We start from the raw sequence: 3,300 nt of genomic DNA, 5'->3' as shown, positions 1-3,300 counted from the left end.
GAACATCACTCGATTCCACACAGCGGTAAATGATGCTGACGGCCAGGCTTTGCATTCCGCTGATCGTGGCGGTGATCCCGCGTAAGTTAAAATCACAGGGCTGGGGTCAGGGGGTGTAAAATGCACTTTGTGGAACGGCGGGGTGCAGTATCGAACGTGGTTCTTCTTGGTAGAATTTCTCCCCAAGAGGGCAATGATTTGATTGATCCCTTTCAACAAATGGCAAAGTGTTTTATGACAGATAAATATGTAACGCGCTTGTCAGAGTGACCCCCGTGGGGTCATTCCGTTCTGCCACGATGCTCTGAGAGGATATCGGGGTTTCTTGTAGGATGCGAGGGGAATTGAACTCAGAACAAATGTGTGCTTGTTAAACGGCATTTTACCCCGGTTCCTCACTGCGTTTCGATGGATGAGGTTTTGCCCGAGTTCGAGTACGTGTGCGTCAGCGCTTTCGTGCGTTTGGGTGTCTCATCTCACAGCATTTCGTTGTGTTGATCGCAGAGCGGCCGGTGTAAATGACCCACCATTCGGCCATGGTCATCGGGTGAGGATTGTACATCTCGCCTATTACACATCGCACAACAGTGCGAATCTCCGGGGAAAATCGGAGAGTGGCCACGGTCCTTCGATAATACCAAACTCTTCCATCTATCTTGCTTCCGCGCACTTTGATGATGAATTGAGAGAAATTGGAGTCTAATCTGATTTCTGTCCGACAGGGATTCTGACCGCCTACGTGGAGCAATCGCCTTCCTCCCTGTCAATCGCAGAGGGAGACCCGGCCACTCTGTCGTGTACGCTGCTGAATACGGGCTATAGAAATATGTACTGGTACAGACAGCGATCCGGCCGGGCAATTGATGTTCTCTTCTATTCTGCTGGGCAAGGATCATCTGTGAACTACACATCTGATTCCTACGCGGCGACAAGACCCAGCGACACGCTGTTTAAACTGGAACTGACGCGGGCATCGTCCTCCCACTCCGCCGTCTACCTCTGCGCTTGTAGTAGCGCACAGAGCTTGAAGTAAAGGGTCTCTCAGTACAAAAACCTTCCTGTTTATCACAGGAACGTTCAGAGTTCATGTTCCACCACTAGGTGGCAGCACAGGATGGTGTTTGACAGCCACTTATTCTGTCTCGAACCGGCAACACGTGTCCAGCTTTCTCCTCCTGCTCCAGTAACTCCCGATATCACAGAGACAAGAATTCTACTTGATATGGCAACTGCTCTACAGTTACCAGCCGGAAACTCCAGAAAAATAAACGTCCATACAGCTCAGTCGATCCCGGAAGCACCCCCTGTCTGATATTTCCTTCTGTCAGAGGAGCGCAGTCGCCAGCCTCCAGTCGGGCGGAGGACTCAATGATCTGAATGTGCATACTAACAATCGCAAGGGCAGCCTGTTCTCCCGCTGTTATTCAACTCTCGAGTGGCCCATTTTTACGGGACGATGGCACATTGACGTGGACCACTGACGTCACGATGAAACTCATTATGGTACTGTGCTCCTGTTCCGCTTTCTTTCTGTATCTCTTAAACTTTATTGATGTTTCCTATTTCACATCAGTGCACCGCGTACTGACTATACATCTGTGAACAAGCTTGTGACTGCATCTTGTTAGAGGTGACAATAACAAGTCGGTGTCAATACCAGCAGCGGTACCCGCCGTAGCTGCTGACTGACCCGCTGGAGTTTTCCTACTACATTGCCGATGGCATGAAATTGAGCGGTAAAACAAATTGTCACGGGTGAACACATGAAGCCGCGCTCCTCAACCCTACCTTAGATGATACGTAAGAGCCGTCCACTCACGATTGCAGAGACCCATAGCATTAGGAACCGTCTGTAGAATGCAGGTAGACTGAAGGCTGGATATTAATATGTTCTTCTTTGTCTATATTCAGATTCCGTCAATGATCCCGAGTCTGCTGCAGGGGGCGCTGTTGGACCATGAAGCACCTAATGTGCAGATCCGTCTGTCGGCAAAACAGCCGCATTTTGACGGGAATCTGAGATGTCGGGTCGTGAAAACTGTCCTATCATCGGGCAGAGACTTTCATTCGCAAGGTTTCTTATGCTGTTAGCATTTCCGGATGCACTGCAATTCAACCATTGCGCTGTCGAATAGAACGGCGTGGTAATCAACGCTCAAACTCTACCACCCTATCCCTTGGAAATGATGCGGCGGTTACTTCCACGTCCTTGAACGCTTTATCTATTTCTATTGCAGTTAACAAGAATTACATCAACATGTAATAATTCAAGTGGATAGATAGATAGATAGAGAGGAGAGAGAGAGAGAGAGAGAGAGAGAGAGAGAGAGAGAGAGAGAGAGAGAGAGAGAGAGACAGACAGACAGACAGACAGACAGTCAGACAGACAGACAGACAGAAGGGAAGAAACAACGAAAGTGAATTTATTTTCAACGTAAGTGCAGCTTTCCACATGATACACCGAGATTCGATTTGAGACAGGCACTCACAGTATAATAAATAAATACAATAGAATATATGGGGAAAAAGAAATCACACACAGTTATAGAAAATGAAGCAGCACTGTACACTGGCTCTTCCTCCACGCTCTGTACTTACTGGCGCTTTGAATCAGCTGACGTGAAATGTCACTATCACCTGCTGTTCCCCGCATCCCTTCCGTCTGTCGCGGCCGTTCCCCTCCATACCACATCCAGGCGGCTTTTCCCCATTCGCTTCCTGTCTCAGCCCTACAGACACCATTTGTCCTCTAATCTTCTCTTGTCCTTTCCTACCGCTTTTCAAACAGTCCGCTTATTTTGTGGGTCTGGTGAAGTGCCGTTTATTTTCTGCAATCGACGCGAAACACGCTTGAAGCTCTTCTATGGTTGCGTATTCCCTGCCCTCGGGAACATTGTCCAATCATTTTGAACCACCTTCCCATGGATGTGCGCTTCCCAGCTTCAAATCGTCCGAACGTATCTGCATTGCCTGAACTCACTTCGGGCATCATCGTCAGTCCAAAGGCGTTCACCGTAGCGGAAGTGACGTCATCTCCACAAAACAACGATAATCTCGTTCCTTTATCAGACCACACAGATAGACTGTGTGAGAGCTGGCTCTGAGCTTCACATAGAGGAAATATCCTCATCCTGTAGATGATGGTGCGGAGGATTGTTTGCCTCCCGCTGATCGTGGCGATGATCCCAGGTAAGTACAAATCACAGATCTCGGGGAAAGGGTGTGGAACGACGTATTTCAGCATCGCACGTGGTTAGACTTGGCAGATCTGGACATGAGGCCGAAGGTTTGATGCCTACC

The 3,300-nt window shown here is 48.8% G+C and overlaps 1 gene segment (V, D, J or C); it reads left to right on the top strand.

The window, feature by feature from the left end:
• Positions 1–29: 29 nt before the first annotated feature.
• LOC132386772 (T cell receptor beta variable 30-like) lies at positions 30–1,961 on the top strand. The segment is given in 3 exon segments: positions 30–81; positions 723–1,007; positions 1,912–1,961. Coding segments are annotated over 3 exon segments (387 nt in total).
• The last annotated feature ends 1,339 nt before the right edge of the window (positions 1,962–3,300 follow it).

This window comes from Hypanus sabinus, unplaced genomic scaffold, assembly GCF_030144855.1.
Source record: "Hypanus sabinus isolate sHypSab1 unplaced genomic scaffold, sHypSab1.hap1 scaffold_1303, whole genome shotgun sequence".
NCBI lineage: Eukaryota > Metazoa > Chordata > Chondrichthyes > Myliobatiformes > Dasyatidae > Hypanus > Hypanus sabinus.
This window is presented reverse-complemented; position numbering and strand designations above follow the sequence as displayed.